At 38.9% G+C, this 26,836-nt stretch overlaps 2 protein-coding genes across 11 annotated transcripts in view; both read left to right on the forward strand.

Annotated features, from left to right (window-relative positions):
- Nucleotides 1–81: 81 nt before the first annotated feature.
- ATG3 (autophagy related 3) lies at nt 82–26,719 on the forward strand. The gene is made up of 12 exons (XM_080393678.1): nt 82–240; nt 3,920–3,961; nt 7,344–7,393; nt 8,613–8,683; nt 10,437–10,544; nt 12,523–12,572; nt 14,540–14,621; nt 15,143–15,177; nt 15,946–16,101; nt 16,773–16,900; nt 24,708–24,776; nt 26,438–26,719. Exons 1-12 carry the CDS (start codon nt 169–171, stop codon nt 26,517–26,519), a joined length of 945 nt encoding a protein of 314 aa, XP_080249804.1. The 5' UTR covers nt 82–168; the 3' UTR covers nt 26,520–26,719.
- The window catches only part of F5 (coagulation factor V), a 44,584-nt gene continuing 42,530 nt past the window's right edge, over nt 24,783–26,836 (forward strand). For 9 of the 10 annotated variants that reach the window (XM_080393584.1, XM_080393586.1, XM_080393591.1 and 6 more), the window contains exon 1: nt 24,783–26,050. The gene's annotated coding sequence lies outside the window, so the exon portion shown is untranslated. The remainder of the gene's footprint in view (nt 26,051–26,836) is intronic. The other variant, XM_080393587.1, reaches the window with a different exon arrangement.

The following is a 26,836-nucleotide window of genomic DNA, read 5'->3' on the forward strand; positions in this document are numbered from 1 at the left end:
CGGAGACGGAAAAAGCCCAGGGAAGGGCGCGGGGGGGGGGCTGTCATGTGACCCGCTGGGGAGAGGAGGGGGGAGGGGGGCGGTGCTGCCGGGGCGGCCGCCGCCGCGGAGATCGTTATCCGAGGGGCGGGGGAGGCGGCTGTCCTCTTGGTGGGGCCTGCCGGCAGCATGCAGAACGTCATCAACACGGTGAAGGGGAAGGCCCTGGAGGTGGCCGAGTACCTCACCCCCGTGCTCAAGGTGCCTGGCGGGGGGCGGCGTGAAGTGAGGGGAGGCGCGCGCCCCCTGAGGCGCTGGAGTTGTTAAGGGCGGGGGGGCGACAGGGACAGGGAGGACGCGCCCGCTCTTGCGGAGGGGCGGCCGCGGAGCACCGAGCCGCCGGCGTCGCGGGTAACGTTGGAGCGGCCCCAGCGTCCCGTTCCCCACCCACCCACCCCCCGCCGGGTGTCGCCCGCAGTGCGGCCGCTGGCTTGTTATGGCTGTTCCTGCCTGCGCCGGCATTGCCCTGCCGCACCGGTGGGCTGTGAGGGGCGCCCGGCCGCCCCGGGGCTCGCTCCGCCTCGCCGGAAGGCGGCCGGTGGCGGAGGCTTCGCTCTTCGTCTGGGCCCTAGGAGCTCCCGTTGCGGCGGCTTTACGCAGCCGGCGGGGGGTCTCCGGGAGTGCGGCGCTTACTCCCGGCTCCGGGGGAGGCTGTGGCGGCGGAGCCATCGGCCCTCGTCCTGCGGCGGGGTGGAGGGAGGGTGACTCGGAGCTCACCGCCCAGCGGAGGTGGGAGCACTCACCTGGGACGTGCAGGCCGTCGGACACCAGGTGTTGCTGGTCCTGCTGCTCCAGGAATAACTTATTTGTTGCTGTTTTCTGTTAAAGGGGCTAAACTTTAACTGGTTGTGTGACCAGGAATGGAAATCCAAAGGTGTTCGTGTACTGATAGGCTTAAGCCTGGTTTCAGGAATGCGTTGCAATGGTTATTTTGGGTAAGAGTGCAACTTCTTCAGCTGACATAAGACCCAGGGCCTGAGAAACTGAAAAGTCCTTGACTTAGTATAAACATTACTTAACAACAACTAAAAATATCAGTGTGTTATCAGCATCGTTCTCATACTAAATCCAAATCACAACATTGTACCAGTAACTGAAAATTAACTCCATCCCATCTGAAACCAGGATGATATCCACCCCTTATTCCATACCATTTATGTCAGGCTACGCTTTCCAACACACCATCACTTTCCCAGTCTTTTGATAGAACTGTACGGTTATCATTCCCTTAGGCTATGGACTATCTCTCTAAAAGTCCCATTGAGTTCGTTTAGTCCAATGTTGGGCTCTGTAACAGTCTGTCAAGGCAGGAAAGATGGTGCTAGGTGTTGCATTGTGTGTTGAAACCAGTTCTGATTCTATCACTGCTGCACTTGGTCTGGTTTCATCAGAGTTCATTCTTCGTTAATGTGGCAATTGGGAGGAAGTCAGGTTCAGGTTTGTAAATCCGGAATGGCAGACAGGCACTGCGTGCATACAGAAGCGACAGTATACAGTGTTGTATAGCAATTAGCATCACACAATTTGATTTATTGACTGTTTTCACCCAAAATCGATTCCCCTTGAGGGGATAATTTTCATTATGTGAGCAGGTCTAAAATTATGTAGCGTAGCTTATTTCTGTATCGGTGGTACTATATTAATACAAGCCTCTGCATTAAAGTAATTGTGAATAGTAGAAATGGACTGTTTAGTTCTTGAGAGTGAATTGTAATAGCCTCCTTGTAAAGGTGGACAGCACATCTGTTATGATTCCTGTTGTTGCTTATTTAGGTGGAAACAAATCTTAAGTGTTTTCCTGCAGTTGTTAGACTACATCCCATGTTACGCCTCCTATTTACAAATGCTTTTTTATGTAAAACCCACCTTTGTGTGTGAATGCTTAACTTGTCAGCAGTTCTTTCACTACTGATTTTCACATTTTTCCATGTTTTTGAAAAAATACTTCTACTGTAATCGTTTATAACAGTAGCCTCTCTGCCTGTGGTTTTATGGTGTGACTTTCTATATACCTTGTACTCTGCAGCTTTAGATCTTTGGGCAGAAGACAGGGATACTTAATTATTAATTGAACTTGTCCCTCTGTGGTATATAGTACGCCCTTACCTGGATAGTGGACCTTTCTAGAGTTGCCCACCAATGTGACATATATGGGATGCAGTGAAGCTGTGGGGTGGAAAGGTGAAGTGACCTGTTTACCATAGTACAGTTGCTGTTGCACAGCTGGTGTAATAGTGGAGGAATTCTTGTGCCCAGATGTACTAGTGGGAGAAGGCAGGGTAGAACTTCCACAAATGGGAGGTTGTAATATTATGTGTATGTGTTCCCTTTAAAGGGATTGAAATAAATTCTCCAATTTGGTAACTTAGGAAAGAAACTAGACCTGTGTCTCGCTGATTTACCTACTACAGAATATACAGAGATGAAAAAGTGCATTATTTACCCTCAGGGAACAGAGAGTGGATATTTTGTATGTTTTTCTTTGTGTAATTCCAGAAACACAAGTTTGTTCATGTTGCCTACAGCTTGTAGTTAATTTTGCAGTTAAATAGTAAGTTGTCTCCACTGTAGTGTTGCATAATGTGTTATTGAGAATTCTCAGTTTTACAGCAATTCAAATTGCAAAATTAGGGTTGTTTGAGTTTCTTTGGTTTCTGTTAAATAGCATATAGTGATGTTATGGTATTTATACAACTGCTGGTTTGCTTTTCTTGATCTTGTTCTTAAATGTCATCTTTAGAAATGAGGGAGAAAGGAAGTAATCAGTATGAAACAGGTGTGCTTATTTCTTTGTACATAGCACAAGTGATAGCATACACCAGGGCAAAGCATCAATAACCAAGTTAAGCAGTGGCTGGTTTTCTTTAATGATTTCTTAATGGTTGAATAAGGTGAAGTTGTAGCTAAAAGTGAGGTACTTTACAGTTCCTGCTTTTAGTCTTGATAGAAAAAAAATCATGAGTTCTTTAGGGAAAGAAGTTATTCAGTACTTAATGATGCAAAAACTTGAAAAGTCAGCTATGCCATGGTTGAAATTTTATCCTTTTTCAAAAGCCATTCTTAGGTAGCTCTAATGCTGAGGAACAGTAGGTTTCCTTGGTGCTTGAGATTTTTCTGAAATGAAAAACCAAACAGAAACAGAAGTCTGAAACACAATACACTTATTCTGTATTTAAATATGCTAAAAGATATTGTATCCTTAAACTTCATAACTGTTGTCTTTAATGCAGAAGTACTTAATCTCTCCATGCAGAAATAAGTCATGTTGCTGCTTGCCATCAATTCTGTCGTCCATTAAAAAACATGACAATATAAGACAATCAGAACTGTTTCCATGGGATGCATAATAAAAGCACAGAAATTACTATATAAAAAAAAGCTAAACCTAAAGACTTTCTACATAACTTTTCCTACCACAGACAAAAGTCAGTTTGGTCATTCATTTCATGGCCTTTCCTAACTGCAAAGCATCATACCGATGCGTTGCAGTGCTGTTCAGTGCCTAAACTAGTCCCAAAGTCCTGACTGTGAGAAACACTAATTCCAATTTGTGTCTTACTGCCAAATGTAATATTCAGTGCCAGGGATCTTTTCTTCATTACTGATATAATTGACTAGCAAAAAAACCCCAAAACTTTGTGATCTTTTTTCATCATACCCCACATTCTGCTACAAGTAATTTTGCTGAGCCTTGCATTATAGGATATGGAAGTAAGCTGCCTCTCAGCCCTGCTAGTGGTTGCCTCCAAGCAGATTCACAGATCACTGTGGACAGAGCTAGTTTCAAGTCAAAACCAGAGCAGATGTTTGTCTTACCAGGAAAGTGGGGTACTTTGATTTGTCAGCAGTTGTCAAAATTTCTAAACTTTCTTTATTGCAGGAGTCCAAGTTTAAAGAAACTGGAGTAATTACACCAGAAGAAGTAAGTATTTAGAAACGTTGAAATATATTTTGAAAGTAATGATAAAAGTTACTCAAAATGACTGTGTTAATCTCAAGCAGTTCATGTCTTTGCCAGCTAATTATTGCTTCTTGGCACAGTTTCCACAAAGTGGAAGTTCTAAATGGCCTTTTTACTCTATAGATGAAGTAGATAAACAGAATTCCTCTTGAGATGATACTTGACATCTGAATGTGGGATGCTTTTTTCCTGTATTATGCTGTGAGAAGCTTGTGAGGAAGCTCGTGCTGGGTCAGTAGCTCTGTTTTGTGTCTTGGAAGTTCAGGACTAGAACAGGAATATATCAATTTCAGAATTCTCTTCCATAACCAACTCAAAGGGGAACTTGTATCTTGGGTATAGTCTTTGCTTACTTCTCTTTTGGTCCCTTCCAAGGCTCTGGCTAAATTATTACATGTGCTTGTCCACACCACATATCCAGTAATTATTATTTTTTCCCTCCTCTTCTCTATAGGCTGCTTCAGGCTGGTTGTATTTTGGATTGCAGCCAAGCAGTTGTAGTTTTTTAAGGAGTCTGATGGGAAGAGAAATAAACAGATTTTTTTTCTAGAATAGTAAAAACACTGATTGTGCAGTGCTGTTTTGACTTCCCTGTTCTGCTTTTTCTCTTATTAAAGTGCTGCTGTTCTGAAAATACATTGTCTTTACAGAGGTATGAGAAAACAATATTAAGACTGTTAGGTAGAATGAAAGAAAAATGAGACTGAATGCACAAATGTGAAGATGAGATGGAAAAAGATGGAACAAATGATGACTGATGCAGGTAGATAATGTGGACAGAAGCACTTTTTCCTAACGTTGGTACCTAGCATTTTTTTGTTATGTTGCATGGCAAGCAAGAACTCGTGCTTTCTATGATCCAGAAGAGTAGTGCCCAGAAAAACAGGCTTAGCAACATGTGTTCTGCTGTTCTGATAACCATACAGATGTGTGTGTGTATAGAAATGCTTATATATTATATAATATGTTTATATTTATATTGTATATAAAACACGTATAACAGTGAAAGTCTAGACAAATGTTCTACTAATGCTTAATCCCTTCTTGACCTATGGGAGAAAATTTTGCAGTAGTACTGGAAGAAAAGGTACTTTCTGTTGAACATGGCAAGAACCACAGTATGTTGTGTTAAAGTCTGCACTATTTAAACACTGTTAAGAATGTGAATGGCCTGTATTCTCTGTATAAAGTTAGATGCTGGTAGGATGAAGAAATTGGATCCTTCAAAGCAGTAGTCAAGAGAAACACTTAGAAAAGTGTTTCCTAACTTAGAAAAGTTAGAAAAACAGCAAGATTAGTTTTTTTGTTAAGTTTAGGTGAGACTGGAATGTGGATCTGCTGATCATCCCTTTGACAGTCTTTCCTCTTTCCTGATGATTTTCATCTTTGTAGAGTAATGATTGCTAAAGAAGAGTTGAAAGTCATCGATAATGATTTTAGGATGTTATCTTCGAATGAGTTTGGATTTCTAGGGTAATGAATCTCAGTTCAACTGTATTTTAGTCTGAGATGCTGACTGTTTTACAGACATTGTGGGGCTCCTGTGGCGTGCCTACGAAGATGAATCAATTAGCAATAAGGCTAAAGATGACTCATTAATCAAACTCAACACCTACTCCCTCTTTTCATATATCTGTGTACTTGATTTAATTGCAACAAATTCTCGCCTGTCATGAGTTCTTAATAGTTTATACCTCAGAAAGATAACAACGGGTTTAATTTTACGTATATAAAGCACAGGCGTAATATATTGAAAATAATTCTTCCCAGAAATAGAAGTTGTTCTCTTGCCACTTCTGCAATATTGATTCAGGTGTGAGATAGCATTAGTGCTTGTGAAACAGAAAATGAAACCAGCTAGATAATTTTGCTACCTAGGTGGAAGAAAATGCAAATAAAATTTCAAGTATTGTTTTACATTTTTGCATCTGTTAGACCTACAAAGTAAACACAAAGATTTTTTTCATCGTTAATAATATATTTTAGCAGTGGTGCTACAGTGTTCCAGTTCCTTGAACAGAAAACTTTAAATAATTCTGGAGTTTCATGTGTTATTTATTATTACATAAAGGCTAATGAGTTTTAAAATTTCCATATGTATTGGAAGGGATTACTGTTTTCCTTAAAGTGAAGACTTCACTTTTGCTAGAGGCTTCTGTTGGAAAATGGGTGAAAGCAAGCACTTTGCAGAGATTAAACCTGTTAATCCACGTGCAGTGCATGTTGTGGAGTTTTCCACTACGCTGATACGCCTCGCTTTGGAGGACATGGTGAGAAAATGGCTGACACGCTGCAAGCCTGTTGTGTCACAGGAGCTTTTGGTCAGCTTGGGGGTATGTTGTTATAAACTGGCATTTTAAGACAAGAAAACAACTGTAGCAATTGATGTGCACCTCATTTACAAAAGTAACTGGTGCAAAGACCACACAGATCACTTCTCTTAAGTGCAGGCTTGACTTCCTCAATTTATGTGGACAAAAAATAAGCTCAGTGGGTTAGACTTTGCTGTGTGGAGTTTTGAGTTTGTACACAAGTCTAGCATGCGTTTTCCAATATCACTTTGAAATAGTGATGTAATTTTATAAAAGCCTTTATCTCTCATACTTAGAGCAAGTACAGTGAAGATTTTTTAAAGCTATTTCTTCAGAACAAAGTTATACATAGGGTTTTTAAATGTACTAAGTACATGGTTATCCATATTAAGTTAACATCAGTGGTGAACTATTATAGTACTGTATCTACTAGTATAGTATACTACTATATATATACTACTAGTATAGTACTAAGTATCACTTAAAGTATAGTATACTACTATATATATACTACTAGTATAGTACTAAGTATCACTTAAAAGGTATACTGTTTATTCCTCTGTTGCAGTTCTCTCTCCGATTCAATGAATTGGTGTCAGTCACACTTTTCTTGCTGCAAGATTGTTTTGAACACTGAAAGAGAATGACATATTTTTTTACATTAAGCTCTTCATTGACTTTCTTAAACTTTGAAGATGGCAAATAAAAAGAGTTTCTTCATCACAAAGTAAACAATGTTACTGGGTCTAGAAACTTTTTTGCTTGTTACAAGACTGATAGTAACACCACAGCTTTTTAAACTTTTATCTGAATTGGCTGTTGTGCTTAGTATGCATTTCCTTCAGGTGAAGTTGATTTAGTCTTTGGGTTTTCATGGTTAGCTGAGAAATGGAGTTAAAGCATCAGTCATATAAACAGTTGTTAGTTACATAGTTAATCTCTCAAAGGGATGTGCAACTGAAATATTGATAAAAAATGGAAATTATTTCCTTATACCATATTTAACTGTAGGTTTTTTCCTGTCTTAACAGTTTGTCGCCGCTGGAGATCACTTAGTTCACCACTGTCCTACTTGGCAATGGTAAGTAAAAACAAAAGAACTGTAGAAAGCTAGCATCCCTAGCTATGCTTTTATGTGTTTCTGTTGGATGCAGCTGTACAGTTGTCGTGTTCAGAATAATCCATGGACTCTTCCAGTAGAACTTCTGCTGGTTTTCTGATGAAGCTATCTTTAAGTCAGGCAGGACTTATATATTACTCTGTGTAGCAGTAGTTGAGAATTTATTTGGGGATTTTTTGTTTGTTCATTTTCCTAGAGTTTTAAAGGAAATAAGCTGGTGCATACTGTGAATGCTTTCATTGCTTACCTGCAGTAGCAGCATGTGTACCTACACTTGCCTTGGTGACTGATGATTGAAAAAGCAAAGGCCGTGTGCAGCTGGAATTGGTAGGAAGTAGTTGTAATTGGTGTATTTTAGACAGGCATTTGTTAAGTACGTTCAAGTTAGCCCACATCAGATCACTTTGTGCAGTGCTGGCCCTTGGAAATCCCTTATCTTTCATGTACAATAAGGATGCAAATAAGGTGCTTCCTCATGTTTTACTGATGTCTTGCATTATAAAACTAACCAGTGCCTAGATGGGCATTTCCTGTGCAGCTGGTGTCATCAAGGTTCTTGGCTCTATACTGGGCCATGAACTGCTGAAGGAGGAGTTATGCTTGAATCATTGTTTCTTGCCCTTTTACTGTCTCCTTCAGAGAAAACATGTTGAGTCTGGTCTATGTGCCAGCAGTTTGGAACAGGCTATTTAGAATGTTACTCTCTTTTCAAACCAAAAACTGCTGAAGGTGAAAGCAAATGCTTGAGTAATGTGAGTCAAAGATTACTTGAGTTCTAGTGACTATGGGCAGGTTTTATGTTTATAGAGGTCTATTTCTTGCTTTTTCTGAAGTTGTTTTCTTCAGACATTTGGGACTATGTTGTTGCTGATCCTACAAAGTTTCATATAGACTAGATTGTTCTGTCAACCCATCTTTGCTTGGCCATTTCAAAGTGAAAGTAGTTTTTGAAGCAGGGAATAGTTTTGACCCCAGACTCCATGGTTTAGGGATGACCCACCTTTCTGACCCCATACCTATATCAAAGTCTTTGTATAGGGAGGAGTAAAATCATAGCGAATGGATTCTGAGAACAGGTCAAGTATATAAAATGTTCCTGATATACACTGAAAATAGAAGGATTCTTCTGTTTGCAGATCATCAAATTCTCAACCCTTTATTGGTTCTCTTCATTTTACAGGGCTTCAGGAGAAGAACTAAAAGTCAAGGCTTATCTGCCAACAGACAAACAGTTTTTGGTAACTAAAAATGGTAAGGCTGAAGTTTAAATACGTGTTCTTAGTGTTGATAGCATGGTTGGCTGTGCTACTAACTCTACTGATTGTCTGTAGTGACAGGGGAAATAAATATCTTGTACTTTGGTTGCTTTGGCTTTGCAATATTAAAAAAGTTTTTCCTGCATATCTAAAATCTTTTCCTTAGACCAGTTGTTAGCAGGGCTTTATACTCATAATACAGTTTGCCTTGATGAAGTAGAAATGAAGTTTAAACATTATAAACCTCCTTGTGTGTCTTAACCTTTCTCCTGTCCTTCAACTCATATTCAGTGTCAAAAAGGAAAATATATTTATTTTGCTCTTTCTTTTGGAAAACCTAGGCTATTGAAGTGTTTCAGAAATGTCTTGCAAGGTGACACTGATACTTCTAGTTCAGATATGTAATTAATGTTACTATCCCTGTCAATAACAATAATATGAAATAAATTTTTAAATAAAATTTTGATCAGCTTTATGGTTGTGTATATATAATACTTGTGGTGACTACCTTTTTAATGGATGAGAAGGCTAACATCTTGACACAACCATGGAGAAATAATTTTCTGAAAAGATCTTGTATCAAAATGTGTCAAAGACAATGCCATCGGATGAAGCTTTAGTACTAAGAACAGCCTGAGGAGATTTTTAGCTGCAGTGGGTTGTACTTTATACTTGGATTTCACTTGCTGGCTGTTGGAGTCATGCAGTGCACTATCATGTGAAAATGCTTACAGTAGTGCTGGACAGACTTTCCTAAGATGGTTCTGATGGCTGGATGGCCAAGTGTTCTATGTTGTTTCTCTTGTCCCCCCACTTCCAGGGTCCCTCATTGCTCTGATCCTTCTAGATCACATTTCAAAATAATGTGTTTTCTGCTGATAGTGATGCATTGGCACTACCACCTGAGTAAAAAGTTGTGGGCTACAGGTGAGGCCAGGAAGCATCCTACAAACCTCATTGTGGAAGTCTTTGGAGAACGTCACTTTCACACCACTCTCCTCCCTTTGTGAAAGGCCTAAGAGCAATTTAAAAATTCTGCACTTCATGCAGCAGGTTTTCTTTCCTCCACACTAGTAGAAAAGGAGCATTTTTTACATAGTCATTGTTTACAATGTTGGAAAATGTTTGTTTTGTCTTAATCAGATCTGCATTCTTTCTTTGACTATTTTCTGAAAACTTTGTATAAATCTTTGCTTGAATGGCTCTGTAATGCACATGACTAGAATTAATATCCTATTCAGAATTATTTCAACCTGTTCTGAACCTCTAGATGTTAATTTATAATTCAAAATACCTAATATATCACATAAATGGCTGATGCAAACTTTTAGCAGAATTCTAAAGACAAATCAGTTCAGTAAACAGATGCTAATCCAGGCAAAGTTGGACTTAAACTAAAAGTTGTTGAGCAATGTGAAGAAAACTGATAGGTTGTCTCCAGTTGTTAGCAAATGAGAAGTTAATTCTTTTCTAATCCTTAAGAGTTTGGATGAGCGTGCTTTAATGGATAATGGAAGAATGAGTTTTTAAGGCCACTGCAAGTAGTGTACTGTATATGAAATAAACAGTCTGGTACATCACATCAATGTTTTTTTTAAGTTCATGCCTTTGCACTTGTCAGCTTTAGGATTCCTTAAATAAGGATGTGAGACTATCACGTTTCAGAAGGTCTTGTAGGATAATTTCTTGCTCCAGTCTGGTTTTGTATAGGAATGACTGCATTCATTTTGTTTTGCAATTTTTTGCAGTGCCGTGCTACAAAAGGTGTAAGCAGATGGAGTACTCAGATGAGCAGGAAGCAATTATAGAAGAAGATGATGGTGATGGGGGATGGGTAGACACTTTTCACAATGCAGGTATTCAAAGTCTTGCTTCAGTCTTTGCATTTGGTAATCTGAAAGATTTTCGGTTTCCACTCTTAGAAGGTAAAATCTTTCTTGTATATGGCTGTGTACTGGTATCTGATATGAAAGAAATAGGTTATGTTGCCAGTTAACCACTTGATTGGTGCATAACTGCTCAGATGTTTCACTGTATGGCTGTATATGCCTGAAACAAGCTACTTTTTAGAGGTGTTGACAATAAATTATTTCAGTATTTTTGTACTGAACTTCTAGGAAGCTATTTCAAAAATGAGCTGTGTAGTGGCTCATTCCTTAGTAGGGAGATCCTGTGAAGAGAATGCGGGTTTACATTATTTGTTTGAAGATTATGCAAAATTCTGGTTTTTTTAGTAGATTGCATATGAAGCAGGTTGAGATCTTTCTCTTAATGATGACCTCAGCTGACTTTTATTTTAGTATTTCCCATTCTGTTGAATTGTTAGATTGAGCTAAAAGTGTGGGAATCATTAGAAAATAGCTATTACCTTAGTATCTGAGATCACTGGGGGAAGCAGAAAGGCACAACAAAGAAAGAAAATATTGTTAAATGCAGAGGTGAGTGTGGGTGATGATTCTTTTTTACACTAAGTCCTCAGATGAGCTTGTGTTTATAAAGAAGTCTAAAAATTGCTGCTAACATGAATCTGTCTCTAGCTTTTCTAGCACAACCTCTTATACATCTTTTTGTTCTTTTCAAAAAATTAATTTTATTAGTTCTAGTCTGTTTCTTGATGTTCTATCATGAATTGATATAATTCTGTCTTTCAATCATGTTTTCTCCAACATTTTCAAACCTAGAAGGTACTCCATGCAGTTTTTACTTCCTGTGCAGTAAATTTTTTGCTGTAATGTGGAAGAAGTTGCCTAAATAGTTCAGCCAAGCTGGGGAGAAAAAGGGTGGGAAAAGATGCCTTTGGTTTCTTTAGATGTACGTTTTTCATCACTGACAATTCTTCAGTGTATCAGAGTTCATAATCGAACACCACACACCAAAGAAATAATTTGACATAGCTTTGTCTTAATCCCTGAATTAAGGTTAAGGATGCATTCTCCCTCCCTGCTGTGGACAGGCTCCTCTGCCAAGTTTTTCTTTTTAGGGTTGACTGGTTTGGGCACTATGCTGTGGTAGCACAACTGCAACGCTGACTAGACCTTAGCCAGCTCCCCAAACACTGTCAAATGAGATTAAAAACCCATCTGTTTCCCCCCCATCTGTATAGATGTCCTTTATAACGCCACTTTTTCTGGTAGGAAAAAATGTATGTAAATGATCACAGCCACTAGAAGTGCATTGTTTTCAAGCAGCATTCAACTGGCATTCCTTTTCTTTGAATAGTTATTTCAGATGAGCAGTTACTTGATTCCAGGTTCATTCTCCATAATAATCTAACTTCTTTTCAGCTGAACTGTGTCAAAGCAGGATCTTGTCATGTATCGCAAAGAGTACTGGGTGAGAGCTGCAGTAAAACTAGAAAGCTAACAGGGATGGTTTTTACCCCCCCTTTCTCTCAACTAAAAGCATTGAGTGTTCTGCTATATTACGTTTTGTCATGAACACCTTGCTTTCAAGATGCTCAGAAATATTCATAAATGCATGCCTTGCCTATGAAGTGGGGTTCCATTATTGTGATGTGAATGCCTATCCTGAACTCACTTTTATGCAAAAATTCCTGAAAATAAAAATCCAAATTACTTTGTGGTGTTCCATCAACAAAATTTGAATGACGTGCAAGAGCTGTGCTGTTGTTCCATGTTACTAGTATGATTTATTTATGGATGTCCAGCACCAAGCATGCTACCAATAGCAAATAAACAGTTTTTCAAATATCAAAATTATTGTGAGATGTAACTTGGAAAGGTCACATGCTGCTTTCTGAAATCTTTGCAACCTCTTTCTGTACTATTCTGTAACAAAATCTTTTTAAATGCAAACTTCTTGTTTGATTGACAGGTATAGTGGGTGCAACAGAAGCAGTTAAGGAGATCACACTAGATAATAAGGTATTTGTTCCTGAATTTTCCTTTTGCTTTATTACAGGACCTAAAGGTAGCAGAAGTCCTACCTGCAGTAATCTAGTACTGCCTGTGAAAGATTAAAGTATACTTTACCACTAGGTGTGTTGCATATACACCTCGACCTTCAGAGTCCGTGATATTAGTCTAAGCACGTGCCCCCCCTTATTACTGTGTGTTTACTGAGGCAGTGTTCTCTTTGGAATGTTTTAGCCAGTGTGCTCTTGTGCCAAACTCATACAAACTGAAAATGAAATTCTATGTACAGTGATACTGCACCTTTGTGTCTTAAGAAGCTAATGTTCGGAGATCCAGTGTAAATAAATTTGTATATGGAAAAATAATGTAGGGATGTAAAGTATTTCTTTGTAATCTTTAACTACTGCAGGCAGGGTTTAAACACATTTGGTCCTGTATGACTGGCTTGTACCCTCAAGTTTAGAAGTCCTAAAAGTGTATCTGTCTTACAGAGTCATCAGTTTCTGCAGATTTCCAAAAAGTCACTCTGCAGCAGGAGCCAAATCCGAAACTTAGGCCTTCAGGAAACAGAATAGTTGGAAGTACTTGAACTGGAATCATGTTAGCTAACATGTTTAAGAAATGCAGAGAAAGTCAGAGACACAGAATACTTTTAAAGATGAGTTGGTTGTTAAAGTGGAGTTCTGTCTGTATGCTACAAGAGTTTCTTAAACCATCAAAGCAGAAAGCTTTGGATTCTAAAAATTCTGGGGAAAGAATGGGCTGCCACACGGTACCGCACAGTTGTAAACAGCTCAAAATGCTGTTGATATGACGGAACTGTGGAGTATGTGTATTTCAAGTCAGACTGTGCTGAACGTAGTAAAAATACTACTTTTTCACAAGTCAGTACAAGTCAGTGACATAACGGTGAAAGAAACACTCTGAGGAGTACCTAAAGGTGATCACTATTTCTGCAAAACACAATACCTGTAGAATCTTATGTGATTTGTAACTGCTGTTGTGTGTTATGAATTTGATTTCACTTATATTATATGTAGAAAAATTTGCTAGTTTTGCAGTACTTCATTTCTTGGACAACAAGTCCAATCTAGAAGGTCAAGTCCTTCTCTGCTAACATTCCGTTTCCCAAAGCACTTCACAAATTAGTTTCTTACTGGTTTTGGCCTTTTTTTTTTTTTTTTCTTTTTTCAAATGAGGAAATCGGCCACCTGATGCTTACAATTAGAGCAGTTTCTAATTGTAATCGTTATTTGGTGTATTCCCCTTAAGTTTTCATGAAACCTGTGTAAATTGAGACCTTCCCCTTCTGAATTTCACTGGGGTTGTCTGTTGGCTTCAGATGCTACGCATGGGCCCACAACACCCAAAAGAAAAAATTGGCTGAGGGCTTGTGCCATATTAATTTCTGTTGGACTGTGCTTCCTCAGACAACGATATCAAAATATGATAAACTTTTGGGACTCTCTTGTATTTTAAAAACAATCATGGAACTGGATGATGCTTTCAGTCATACAATTTAGTTTCAGGGAGTCCCGCAAGAAGCAGGGAGCTGGATTCGATTGTCCTTGTGGGTCCCTTCCAACTTGAGATATTCTGTGATTCTATGATAACTGCTGCATAGTTAGCTGTGGCTTAGGACATACAAAATCTTGACCTCCATGTTTAGTCATAGCCTTTCATTTGAGATAGGTGGGCTTTTTGAAGAAAAGCTATAGGCTTAAGTTTAACACCATGTTTATTCTTCTTTGCTTAGGAATTAAATCATTCCAGATTACAAAGTCAAAGGAGAATTTTTACTGTCATACTAGGACTTTGAAACTAAGACAGGTTAATAAGCAAATATTTGAATTCAGTATAGTCCTTCTTAATACTGCAGAAATTACTTTTCTGGTTCACTGTATGTATTGACTGGACTGTTAGGCTGTGTAGATGCAGCAGTCTTTAAAGCAGTGTTTTCAATTTAACTTCTAAAGGATAATATAAAAATACCAGAATGCTCAGCATCTTGTGAAGATGATGATGAGGAAGATGAAGGAGAGGCTGCAGACATGGAAGGTATTTCCTTAAATTGGGTGGGATGTGCTTTATTTCAGGTCTTTAACTAAAGCAGTACACCCTAAGAAAACACTACTCTTTCGTTTCATGGGATGCATGCTGAAAAATTCAGCAGGCACATGTTCTTTATCATCTTTTGTATGGTCTTATTTATGCATGTTTACTCTAACTTTTGTGCCAAAACTTGTGTGAATGTTAGTGACTGGGAAATTAATTTGAGTAGCAGAACAGATCCGAGCAAGTATAAATCAGGGATTTAGCACAGCTTCCTTCCGGCTTTATACCTATGCTTAAACTCAATCTGCCTGCTTAAAACCACTTAAGGATTGCTTATCATGTAGTTACTGGAGTCTTGGTCAAATCTGTATTAAAAACATTTAGTCTGGTTTGGGGATTGGGAAGTCTACTTGAATAAAACATTTTTAGATACATCTAGATTGTTTTAAAGGAGTTGTTTATGGATGAGGAATATGATGACTAGCTACAAGCTGAACATAGAATTTTATGGGTCTTCTTTTCAGAGTATGAAGAAAGTGGGCTATTGGAGACAGATGATGTGAGTGAAGAGTTCTCTGTCTTGTCTGTTACAATGCTTATCACCAATATGAGCACATGCAAAGTAAAAATAATGGTAACAAATGGATGACATAACAAGCTCATTATAAGCAGTGGGATTACTGAGCCTGGTATCCTATGGATTTGTGTCCTGCCAACCTACTGCAGTAACCTTAGGTCCTCAAAGATTTTGATCACAGTAATTTTCCTAGTTTTTGCTGATCCTTTTTGCTCTGCTTACACATAATGCTGTATTCATAAGAGGTAAAAAATGCAGTGGTTGTTCTTGAGGCTTACATGAGGAGGATGACTGGCTTATAGGTTCAATAGATTATACTGATGCACCAGACTGTCATGAGAGAAAAAAAGTGATTTATCTTTTTTTTTTTAGATTTTTTAGACAAAGACCTCTTTGTCTAAAGTCTTCATGAACTTGCATAAACTAAGGACTCTGCCTTCTGAATTGTCTGTTGGGTTCAAAAGTTATTGGTGAAAGAAGGGAGGGGGATGTGACAATTTAGTTGCATGCTTCCTTAAGAAGCCAGACCTTTTTTTGAAAAATAAAATGCCAAAAATAAAACCCAAGCCCACTTGTTGGGAGAGAAACTGATACTCCTAATTTAAAGATATAAACAAAAGCCTATGTTTTTTTTAATGCTCACTTAAGAACATTAATTTAAGTTTTACAGCTTTATGTAACTACTTACGATGGGAAAGGAGGGAACCCAAACAAGACTTTACTAATATTGTCATTCTTACCTTGAACCAGGCAACGATTGACACAAGACAGATTGTAGAAGCTAACAAAGCTAAAGTTGATGTTGGAGGGGAAGATGCTATTCTACAGACTAGAACTTATGACCTCTACATCACTTACGACAAATACTACCAAACTCCAAGGCTCTGGTTATTTGGATATGATGAGGTATAGCTATGTTGTTTTTTTCCCCCCACTTCTCTGAAATTAGACTCACCATGTCAAATAGCAAGACTATTTTGTTGTTTATTTTCAGTAGAAATTTAAAGGAAAAAATGGTGAGAAAACCGTTACAGAGTTAGGGTTGCAGCTAGGACTTAAGGTACTTGCAGGAAGTAGGAACAATTTCACTGAAAATGATACTTGGTAACTGAGCACATGTAGAAGGAAGCGAATCATGCTCTGTCATTTCAGTTTCTGTTAGCTCTGTAGAGCTAGTAATAACCCCAGTAAACTCAGTCAGGTAAGCAGGTATGTGGTTTTATCATCATCAGAGGGAGAGGATTAGATAAATCACTCTTTCCTTTAATGAATAAATTTCTTGATCTAAAGTTGGTTAGGGCTTACAGCTCAAATACCTAGATGGGAACCTAGATGGTTCTCAAATATATTGACTTTAGCATTCACCTGTATATTATAAACAGAAATTTGTGCAGTACAATTTATACACCATATGGATTTTAACACACTTGGTTCTTTCAGTGTGCCTTCAGAACTGTTGTAAATGAGATGCTTGTAATTTATGGTGTTTCATCTGTTAATGGTATCAAAATCGCTGAGAAGGAGCAAAAAATTCTTTTAGTAATGCTTTTGTTCTCATGTTCCCTTTTCCTATATAGCAACGGCAGCCTTTAACAGTAGAGCATATGTATGAAGATATTAGTCAAGATCACGTCAAGAAAACAGTGACCATTGAAAACCATCCTCATCTTCCTCCACCTCCTATGTGCTCAGTTCATCCATGCAGGTAAGTGTTCCTGGTCTGATTCAGCATGCAGATACAAGGCACTTCACTGGTCTTGTTAAGCATTTAGTTTGGGTTTTCTGGACATATTTCCACAGTTGACTGCCATAACGGTCTGTAAGCTTCTGAGGCAGAATGAAAGGAAGGTATTGGTGATTCTCTGAAGTCATTCCAGTGCTTACTGCCGCAAGTGTATTCTGCAGTTAGAGCTGCCTTAGCTCTGGTTTACTTTTCCTCCACTTTCCTAAGGACTCCAGAAGATGGCAGACTACTAGAACTTTATAAAAGAAACACTTTGAGAGCAGAAAGCACCATTTGAACATGAAATAACTCTTTCCTATTTTGCAATAACTACTCCCTTCTGCTCCTCCAGAAGTCCTTGAAACTTTCCACTGATAAATAGTGGTCCTTTAATTGCCACACTGAAATATTGGGGCGGAAACGATCTCAACCTGTTCTCAAACTTTCAGTTGTTAAGGGGGCCGGCTCGCTGCTGTGGAGCCTCGACATGGAATGTGAGTGCTCAGTGAGCCACTTTCGGTAAGCAGAACTGGCACTGCGGGATGAACCACAGCCACTTGTTGAAAACAAGTACAAAACACACTTGTGGGTTTAAGGGTCTTTTCTGTTGCATTTTCCACGTTGTTCACCCAAGACATAGGGAGTCTGTAGTTCGGCTAGCTGCACAGATATTTTTTCTAAGTCTTTGAAAGGTGCCTTTCATCTTAGATGTAAACCCTAACATCCTTTAGGGTGTCTTAGTGATACAGAGCCAGTATCTTAAACAGTGTGATTCCTCAGCTTCTTGATAGTATGAAGTTCATAAATATGAGTTTGGGCTTTTATCTCATTTTAAAAATGGGACATCCTTTGTAGTCTTGCGTATGTTTTAAAAAAAAACCAACCCAAAAGTCCACATTGCCCCTTTAAATATTACAATTTCTTTTGACTTAAAGAAACGCTTCTGGGATCTGTGTCACTAGCTGAGGTGTCAAATAATCAGCTTGCTGTTGACTACTGTAAGTTTGTTTTTGCCTATTCAAAACATTCTTCATTTCTGGTTTAGGAATTATTTCATCATAAGATCATAATCTTGGGAAGGGTGAAAGGGAGCTTTGCACAAAGTAGTTTGTGGCAACTTTTGATCTTACTATGAGGACGTATATTCATGGGCTTTGTAAATCTGTCTCTCACACTTCTTCCAGTTCATAGTTCTTTAACCACTGCTTTACAAGGGTCGTTGCTTTCACCAAGCAGTCAGGCTTATATCTAGACAATATTTAGCAGAGAAGCCACTGTAGACCCAGGAAATAGCTTTTTCCCAAATTTAGCTGTCTTGTAGAAAAGTTTAAAGTGCTAAATTTGATTGTTGGTATTTAAATCCTTGGGTTTAAGTCTACACTAACACAATAGACCTGTGAAAATGTCAGTCTCAGTGCTCAACTAGTACAGGAAGCAGAACTTACAACTTAAGAATAAAAAATAGAACAGAAAACAGCGTAAGGCCTCTATTAATCTGTGGGACCACACACGTGTCGAATACTGCAGTACAGCTCTGGTCATCTGTTCTGTAGTCCGTGAGATGAAAGATGACTAAAACTGGAAAAGATACAGAGGAGCTGGCCAGGCTAACAGGTTATGAAGCTTTTTCCCGTAAGAGATGATTGAATAACGTGGGGCCCTTCAGGTCTGGAAAAGGCAGCTGAGGAGGGACTTATGATGTCAGTGACCTTCATTATGAATGCCACAAAAGGTGAAGTAACAGGTGTTCCATTTTTTCTGATAGAAAAACTGGTGACATTGAATGCTACTCACTGCTGGCGTGTCCAAAGCAAGAAAAAGGATTAAACTCTGCACACAGCACCTAATTAAATATTTAAGCAATATGATGTTAAAAAAAAATTGTCAAAGAGTTGTCAAAAGTGAAGTTACTAGAATGCTTCAGAATTAGAAAGTCCTTGGGTTGCATACTGCTGGAAACTAGTCGCACTTTGGAGGAAGCATTACTAGGTGCTTGCTCTGGCCTCTTTCTTAAGCATGTACTACTATAAGATAATAAACAGGACGAGGCAGACCTTTGGTTTGATCCCATAAGGTATTCTTGTACCTTATATGAACATATCAGTCTTAATAGGTCAACCTGTTAGTGACTTTGCCTTATTTTTTGCCGTCTGCAGGGATTTGGACAAAAAAGTGGATGTACCTTTTTTTGCAACTAGTGTTTTTGAAGGAGTGTCAGGTGGAATTAATGTAGAAAGGCTTAACAGACTGACGAGGAAGATTATTAATAGAAGAAAAGGAGGGGAAAAAGCTTAAAGCCAAGGCTTAATTTAGTGATTAGTATTAGCTCTGTTAATAAATTGTTTGGGAAAAAGCTCCTGTTGATGAATGCAGGCTGGGAGGGCACTCTCAAGAGAAACAATGATGACCAGATATTTGGGCAGGACAGCCTTCATTGACTAGGTGGCCCTGTGGGTGTGTTGTGGATGGAATCACGCACTTCACTCTGAGAGAAGCAACAATATACTTTATTGATATAACAAATGATAAATGTGACTGGTTTAACAAGAGTCAGTGGCAAGGTACGCTGGATTATTTACTGCATAGAGGACAATGTCAGCCAAAACTGTGAGGGACACCCTTCTGTCAAGTCATGAGCTTCAGAAAGGACCTCCTTGTGTAATCCAAAAAGTGGGATCGTTCATCCAGTCTGCAAGAGCCAATTGACACACATAGTCAAGGTATTTCTTTATTACAGATTTGTGCAAAGCTGGGGGCTAGGTAGTATTCCACAAAACAAGCCCAAAACTCAGAAGAACAAGAATAATATTTATACATTTTAGTTATACATACGTATTTTCCAAACTCTACCTAAAAGATAGTACTAGTAATTAGTTATGCATAGTAGCTTTCTATCGGTCTATCTATCTCTCATTTTGGTTTAAAGTTACAGTGTATTTTTAATTTACTGCACATGTCTGAGGGAGGTGGGGAGTGAGTCTTTTAGTCCTGAACTGAGTTCAGTGGTTGTGATCTCCTCTAGCTACAGTCTTGTAGCTGATGATTTCTTGTCTTTGTAGCAATTAACTGGCTCTTGGCCCCTCCTGGAGTAGAATGTTCCCCTTATCAGGCTTGCAGTTGTCCTTCAAGGGCACAGTCACTAATACAGTTACAGATGCATCACTAACCTAACTTCACTAGAAGTGAATCATTTTATGTTGACTACAATGAGATAATGGGGATTGAATGCATAGCTAGACATTGCTTACTTTCTAAACTCCGTCGCAGAGAGGAGTCTAAGTGCAGCTGGATCCATTCCTAGTCCCAGACTTGGTCAACGGTTTATGTCTAAAGGATTATATATGCACAATCTATCCTTTACGTCACTTAGTTAAGATTTCAAAATTTAGCATGCTATTATTCACTTACTGAGAATCTGTTGCAGCAAGGCATCTCCCAACCTGGAAGAGCAACCCTGAGAGCTGTCCCTACTCAAGGGGAGATCTCGCCTGGCAGGCAGCCCACTGCCCTGCCGGAGAGTTCAATGGGCCCAGGGATGTCCACTTTTTATGAAGTTAGATGATTGTCTTACAGTTGTATTTGCTTACCAGCAAGACATCTGGGTCACTGTTCCAGACAGCCCGTGGCTACCATGTTGCCATCCATCCCCCAAGCTCCAGAGTAAGTTGGGTGCAGCCATTACAACCCCCACTGGTGGATATGGCTTAGGCAGGGGTGGCGTGGGGGAGGAGGGGTGGCACACCACCACAGGGTTTTATACTGGGCTGTGGCTGCAATGTAATCTACTTAATTTTGCAGACACCTTTGCAGAGTAAGAACCAATTTAGTGCTAGTCAGTGAATTTGAATAGAGAGTCTTCATGGGTAACAGCTCTTAACTGAAAAGTCAAGAGTTTATGAAAACAAATTCTGCATGTTTTCACTTCTTCATCTGAAGCCAGTGAATGTGGATTATGTAATCCACATCTACACTTGAAGAAATTGTGGGCATCATGAGACTTGTTCTAATTAGTCTTTTAAGCTTGAAAGAGATGATTGATACTGCAGTGAGACAGATTTGTCAGTAGTCTTAAATGTGGAGAAAACCGTCTGGTCCTCCTTAAAAAGCAGTCTAGTTGACTGGCAACTGCTTAACGACAGGAGGGTTTGAAAAGGTCATCTTGAGACTGTGAGGAAAGAGGCTAACAGCGTAAAAATGGATGTTTTAAGTATATTCTCTTACTCCACAAGGTGAGCTATTCTATTTTCTTGAATTGTTGAGGCTAACAGTTAAGAAGGTCTGGGCTTCTGTGGGGAAAGATAATAGCTAAAAACGTTGCTTTGTTCTTATTTTAGCTAGGCAGTACCAATGTTCAGCTAGCTCTGCTGCTGTTGCTTCCGTACACGTTAGAAAAATTGGGTAACATAAGGTATTTGGATGGTCCTGAACTTAGTTGGCTGTTTCTTGTGATGTGTATATCCTTACGTCATGCGTCAGAGAAAGGAAAGAAATGACAGTTGGGTGCCTCTGTCAGCTGCTTGAGATTGCTTCTATTTTTAGTATTTAGTTGAAACTGTTCATCTTGCAGCTGTGCTGTAAGTTGTATCTCTTGTCAGCATTTTTATATTACTGGGAGGAACATAGTCAACTTCCTCATGAATTGCTGCAACCTGATTTAATCGCAGTTCTCAACTTTTTTATGTGCGTGTTATGAAAGAACTATCAAATTAGTTAATGCTAAACACATTTACAGTGAGATCTGAATTACTTGCACTAATTCCAGGGGCTTGTTTTTCTCTATTTCAGAAGAAATGGTGATGGGCTTCTGTACTTTTTTTCTTCTTATCTACTCTAAATGTCTGTAGGGAATTGACTAGAGGCAACTACAAGGATCAGGGAATTGTAGGTCTTGAGGTTAACTTGACTATTGCAGATTCTGAACGTTTCTCGTACTGATGACATTTGTGGGGTTTTCCACACCTGTTTCATTGTGTGTGAGCACTTACAGACACTGAATCATATTCAAAGTTTTTGTTGGTTGATTTTTTTTTTTTTTTAAAAAAAGTACCTTGTTCCAAAATGTCTTGGATTTTACCCTCTTTCATGGAAGCTTATAGTTGTTGTCTGCTACACTGAAAGTCCTGTGGAAGGCCTTTTATGTCTAGTAACTGCAAGGTGGCAGGGAATGAATAATTTCTGGTGTTGGATTTTTTTTCCCCATATGCCAGGAAGGCTTTTACGTTTTCCTTTTACTTTCTGATTATATAATACCTCCCTTCCCACTGATAATTCAGACAATGTCAGTATGTCAGCTGAATTCCAATGTGAAGTTAATGACACATATTTTGACTGACAGCTTGCTTTGGTTAATTGCAAAACAGGAGAGGGGTTCTTCAGTTTGGAAGTGAACATTCCTAATGAGAGCTTAAAGGGTCATCTAAGCAATCTACTTCTTTCAACTTATTTTAAACACCTTAATGGATGATTTTAACTCTGTATATTTCAATTTATTTTCAATAGGAAAAGCAGTATTTCTGGTTTGGAATGTGAATAACTCATTTATATTACTTGAACCACCTCAAGAGTCAGTTGATAGGCCAAAAAGTAAATTAGGTGACTTTAGTAGATGTTTTAAATGTCTGATCTGTTCGGTAGCTCAAGTGATCTGCAGTTCCTGGAACAAGCATTGGTGAGCATGTAGTGTATTTAGTCATCTGGAGTTAAAGAGTTACTTCTGCAGGACTTTTATTCAGAAGTAAAATTAGAAAAAAACCAACCAAAACAAAAACAAAAAAACAAACAAACAAAAGAGATTTCTAGATAGCAGGGTATTTTAGATGACATTTCTTCCAGTTATCTTATTTCTTTCCATTGTTTGGTATACATACTTCATATTAATTCCTCAAAATTTACTTACACATGAAAACTGAGAACAGGAAACAAACTTTTGAAAGTTTATAAAGCACCGGCAAAGCTTTTCATGAGTAACTGTATGACAGTAAGAATGACCATTACTATGGTCATTGTGTGAATTCCAGATACCTAACTAGTCCTTAGAAAACAGAAAAGAGGAAATATCTCTAAAGTGTATGAAGTTCAGCCAGTATCCTGTTAAAAGACTTCTAGTAGCTGTAGGAGTAACCTGTACTCTGTGCCCGTACAAAAAATAGTCCACCATTATGGATGTGGTCAAAGCTTAAGTTTCGACAGTGGCCAGGTTCCTATATAGAAGCAACAGGCCTTGGCACCCTATGCGGCATGTGTTCCGCAGGGGCATCGTGAGGATCCAGAATTGGAATCATCTGTGAGGGTTAGCTGATTTGCAAAGACCAACAGCACAGCAAATGACAAATGCTGACCTTTAGTATTTCCCCAGACTTGCGTGTTCCTGTTTACAGTATGTCTTGGTAACTTTGCAACATCTTCCTTCCTTGCCTTTGCGGTGGCTGGCAGCATGATTAACTTCGGAGGTAACTACTAAATGCCAGTTACTGGTCAGCTATTTAGATTTGCATAGTAGTATCAAAGCATGGTCAGTAAGTCATGCGAACTCTGCTTACCACTCTCCCTTGTTCTCAGTAGCACATAGGTTGTTTCAGGGCAGGTATTTTCAAGTGCTGCTGTTAAATAGCTTGCAGTGTTGTGTAGGTGAACGTCCATCACCCTGTATGATGTCACTGATTGCCTACAGAATCATGATTTTAAAACAAAGCTAAAGTCTAGATAAAAGTAAGCTGAGTTATACAGATGAGTTGATGTTTTAGTTATATATTTTTAACACAAATTGATCACACTGTAGATATCCACTCTGATTTAGTATGTAGTTCATCCCTTGGTTTATGTGGTACAAGAACTATCCTGAACGCAAGACCATTACTTCTGAATTGTAACTGGTCATCACAAGATTTGAAGTCTTCGTCATTGGAGATACTCAAAACCAGACCAGACAAGGTCCTGGGCAGTCTGTTCTAGTTTACTGCTCAGAGTTGGACTGAAGTTAACCAGTCTCTTCCAGACTTAGTTATTATGTGATTCTATGTTTTATTCCCACAGTCAGCTCTGTACATAAATGTTTCTGTGGTTCGTAGTAGGTCTGGTATGTCACTGATGACTTAATATCGAAACGTAGTGACCTGAGGATATGTTTGTCCTCCCCTGTAGGGCTTTACAATAACAGAGTCATGAGAGAGAAGAAACTGGTTTAGAAGCTGTTGATCTGCCATAGAACCTAAGTTATTGCCAGAAAAAGTTTCCATACCTTAAGTCAGTCCCAGAGCAACGGTTCTGAATTCACGCAGGGTTGATTTGGCCTGCCTTTCCTAGGAAACTATAAGTTAAGTGTTAGATACTTAAGTTCTGCAAATTGAAGAGTGCAGCAGAGGTAGCTAAAAAAGTTGCAGCAATTTCTGGGCATCTTCTTCAGGGGTCATCTGGGAACTTCTGGTGGCTTGCTGGTGAGGATTACCTTCTGGGGACTTACCTGGTAGCTTCTTTGACATTTAGCAATTAAAAATTGCACTAGTGACAAGCAACATGTATTGACTGTCATTCGGGCACTCAGTCTACGTTGTAGCCGAGAACAGTTTTTGCTTTCCTTGTGAATGTAAGGAGCTGGCAAATAATGTTGCGTTCATCAGGTTAGTATTAAACCTTCAGTTATTGTTGAGATATTTTTCCTCAATAAACTGATAGTTTCCTCTTACTTCTGAAGAGAACTGGCCAAAACTATTTAGTAGGCACAAAACCTAATCTAGCTGAGGGAGTTACTTCTTGCTTAAAATAGTTCCACTGTTTCTGCTCTATTTTTCAGGCATGCAGAAGTCATGAAGAAAATAATTGAGACTGTTGCAGAAGGTGGTGGAGAACTTGGAGTTCACATGTATCCTTTTTTGTTACTACACGGTATTATTAGAAATGTCTTGCAGTGTAACAAGCCGTTACCGCAAGGTACCTAAACTGGAGTGCAGTTGTGTGTGAAAGCAGTAAACAACTGCTTGTGGTGGCACTTACTACAGTTCCAGGATGAGCTCCTTTGTGCAAACAAACTTTGTTAATCAGTTGTTAGGGGCAGAGGAGGGAGGGTGACAAGAGCAATGGGGGGGCGGGGTGGGAGGGAAGCAGGTAGGATTGAAGGGACAGGATTGAGCCCTTGTTTGTAGGGCTGTGAAGGAGGTAACTGTGAGTGTGAAACAGATCCCAGTGCAGGAGAATGAGGCTGGAGGTTTGTAGATTCTCCAGAGTGTAATCCCTCCTTTTGGTACAGCAGTTTCTGTATTAGATTTGAATCTGAGATTAATTTCTGAAAGGTATAGAGGTCCCATTATTCTCTACTCTGCATGTGAGCAACTAACAAAAAAAGCAATGAAAATGACTGAACTTGTTCTGAACATCAATATCAAATGCCTCACGATTAGAATTTTCTTTTTGCAAGGTGACTGATCTTAGTTATGCTTTGTAGTAATTGATGGTATGCTTTCTGACTGAAGTAACCTCCATCTTAGAAGCAAGTGCATCCTTTGAAAATGGTGTTCTTTTGCTGCTGTAAGGCGAGCAAGGGGGGATTACTGAGCAGCTGTAGGCCCTGAATCAGTAAAATTCTCATTCACTGTATGAGTTGGGAATTGCTCAATTTGTACAGCAAGCAACTGAAACCAAACTGGAGAATAACTTTTCTGGCAAGGTAGTTCAAGTCTTCTACTCTTCAATAGTTAAATAAGCTTATTTTCAAGATTTTGGTTACTTTTTTTGCTATTACTTAACAAATTGAGATTTTTATTGAACAGGCATTTTCTTCCCTTATTATTATGTAGTTTGTGTTTGTCAAGAAATGATCCATGAGACTGACGTGTCAAAATAGTTGGGTTTACTTATATCCAGTACCAATGTAACTTAATTGTCAGTTGAAAACAGTGATTTATTTTAATTTTTCAGTTTGCTGTCTGCCTCAGTCCCAGGTGGACAGACGCTTTAGTTTGTAATTGTCCAATATACTCCAGCCTGCAGATTCAGGCCCATTAGCAAAGCTAATCTCTCTACTTCCCTCACCAACAGGAAGGAGCTCTTGCAAAGGATGGTTCAGAACAGGAACCTATTTCTTCTTCTGAGCCACTGAAACACTGAGGAGGAGCCTGCTTTCCCTGCAGCCACAGGAAGGTAGCTAGGGATTAGCCTTGCTAGGTGCAATTTAACTTGGCATTTGTTAGTAACAAATATTAAGTATGTAAATGGGATTGTAAAGTGAGGCGGGGGGGGGGGGGGGGGGGGCGGGGGAAGCAGAGAGGGAGTTGTAAGATTTATTGAAAAATAAATTTCCTGGTTCCCTGCATGAACTTAAACCAGAACGGTCTGTATGTTTGGGCAAGCATCAGCTGTCATTACCAGAGTTCTGCTGTATTAATTTCCCAGTCTCTCAATTGTATAATTGCTAGGTGTTATTTTCCTGTTAGCAAGATATACTATTGAGTGGACCGTTGAATGCGACTTCTGATTAGTTTTACAGGATTTCTAGCTATTCCACATTTTCCTTAACAAAAAACTCAGGTACCTTCTTATTTTCTTGAAATTTGTACAGGCGGTCATTCCAACGATAGAATATGACTATACGAGGCACTTTACAATGTAACTAAAATAAGAGATGTCCTTCTCTAATTATCAAATCTTTTTTTAAATAACCCATCCATGTGACTTATACAACATTATACACAATTTCTGTAATTAACCTTGTATCAAGTTGATGCATTAAAATAAAATGTTCCATTACCAGCCTTTTTAATAAAAATCTTTGTGTGTAATATAAATAAATCACTTTCATTCTGATACAGACACTGCACTAAGAGGTGGGATTTCTTTCTCCATAATTGCTTCGATTTCCTTTCAACAGAAGACTTTTTTTTTTTTTTTTCTATATTGGAAGCAAAATCTACTTTCCTAGTAGAAGCC

This window comes from Falco punctatus (assembly GCF_963210335.1).
Source record: "Falco punctatus genome assembly, chromosome: 6".
Lineage (NCBI taxonomy): Eukaryota > Metazoa > Chordata > Aves > Falconiformes > Falconidae > Falco > Falco punctatus.